We start from the raw sequence: 1030 nt of genomic DNA, 5'->3' as shown, positions 1-1030 counted from the left end.
TCCGCCATCAGCAGATCCACACCAGAGAGAAGCCTTACAGGTCCTTGAAATGCAGGAAGAGCTTCAGCCACAGCTGGTGACCCACTGAAGCCTGAACCAAGGTTGACCTTTAGACGAACCTTTCAACCTAACATTGTATTGTCATGTGTCCGCTTATCAGCAAAATCTATGTATGCTTGTTAGTAAAATAGGTACTGTGATAAGACTACACCTGTGTAAATATGTGTGCTTATTAGTAAGATATATTTTTGTTCTCTCATTAGTGAATAACATTTGTATCTGTTCATTAATGAAATATGTACAATTGTCAGCAAAATATGAGTATATTTATCTTTCTGTTTTAGAGACTAGTCAAAGCCATGGAAGTAGATCCCTGGCCTTGTTTGGCAGCAGATGGTGCAGGATGACTCCCTTGGTTTTTCTCTTAAGCCCTGGCCAGGCTTTGGGTGAAACCCAAGGAGAGAAGGAAGCCAGATGTTTTCCACACTAGTGGTTATGTAAGTTTGTTTGTTCAACAGTATAAAAGCTGGACCCTCTCACAGCAAAGATGGAGACCTCCCCTATGATTGGATGGCCTGCATAGCACTTCTCAGATCCCAAGAGGGGTTCTCTGACCCTTTGCTATGACCGGGGTTCCCCAGGTGACCTGCAGGTCTGGATGCTGGTAATGTAGCAGGGTATTTCTTAGTGACTGTAGGCAGTCTTTGTAGTAATGATGAGGTGCATTACTGAGCTTATCTTTTTGCAATTGTTTACTGTTTTGCATTAAAGTAACATTACGCACTTGTTCCTTAAGGTTGGTGTCTGTGTCTCTTGTGCTGACCCTCATCCCCTTGGCAAAACAACTTGAGGTGTCACCGTGTGCTTGTCTGTGACCTCTCTACTTCTGAGCAGGCTGGAGACACCTCTGATGTCACCATGGAACCCCTGTTACTGTGCATGACTTAATGGATCTTTAGGACCCGAGAGACCTCTGGGATGTCATCATGCAGCACCTGTCACAGCCAGTGACCTCATGGCTCCTTAGAAG

General features: G+C 44.6%; 1 protein-coding gene across 4 annotated transcripts in view; it reads left to right on the top strand.

Annotated features, from left to right (window-relative positions):
* Positions 1-795, top strand: part of LOC113960537 (zinc finger protein 629-like) — a 12220-nt gene extending 11425 nt beyond the window's left edge. For all 4 annotated transcript variants that reach the window (XM_027670151.1, XM_027670147.1, XM_027670149.1 and 1 more), the window contains one exon: positions 1-795. This exon is cut by the window's left edge. In XM_027670151.1, the coding sequence (XP_027525952.1) occupies positions 1-80 (80 nt within the window). In that variant the 3' untranslated portion in view covers positions 81-795.
* Positions 796-1030: the final 235 nt, after the last annotated feature.

This window comes from Corapipo altera, unplaced genomic scaffold (assembly GCF_003945725.1).
Source record: "Corapipo altera isolate COAL_440 unplaced genomic scaffold, ASM394572v1 61019, whole genome shotgun sequence".
NCBI lineage: Eukaryota > Metazoa > Chordata > Aves > Passeriformes > Pipridae > Corapipo > Corapipo altera.
Note: the sequence above shows the minus strand (reverse complement) of the source record. Positions and strands in the feature narration are given on the sequence as shown.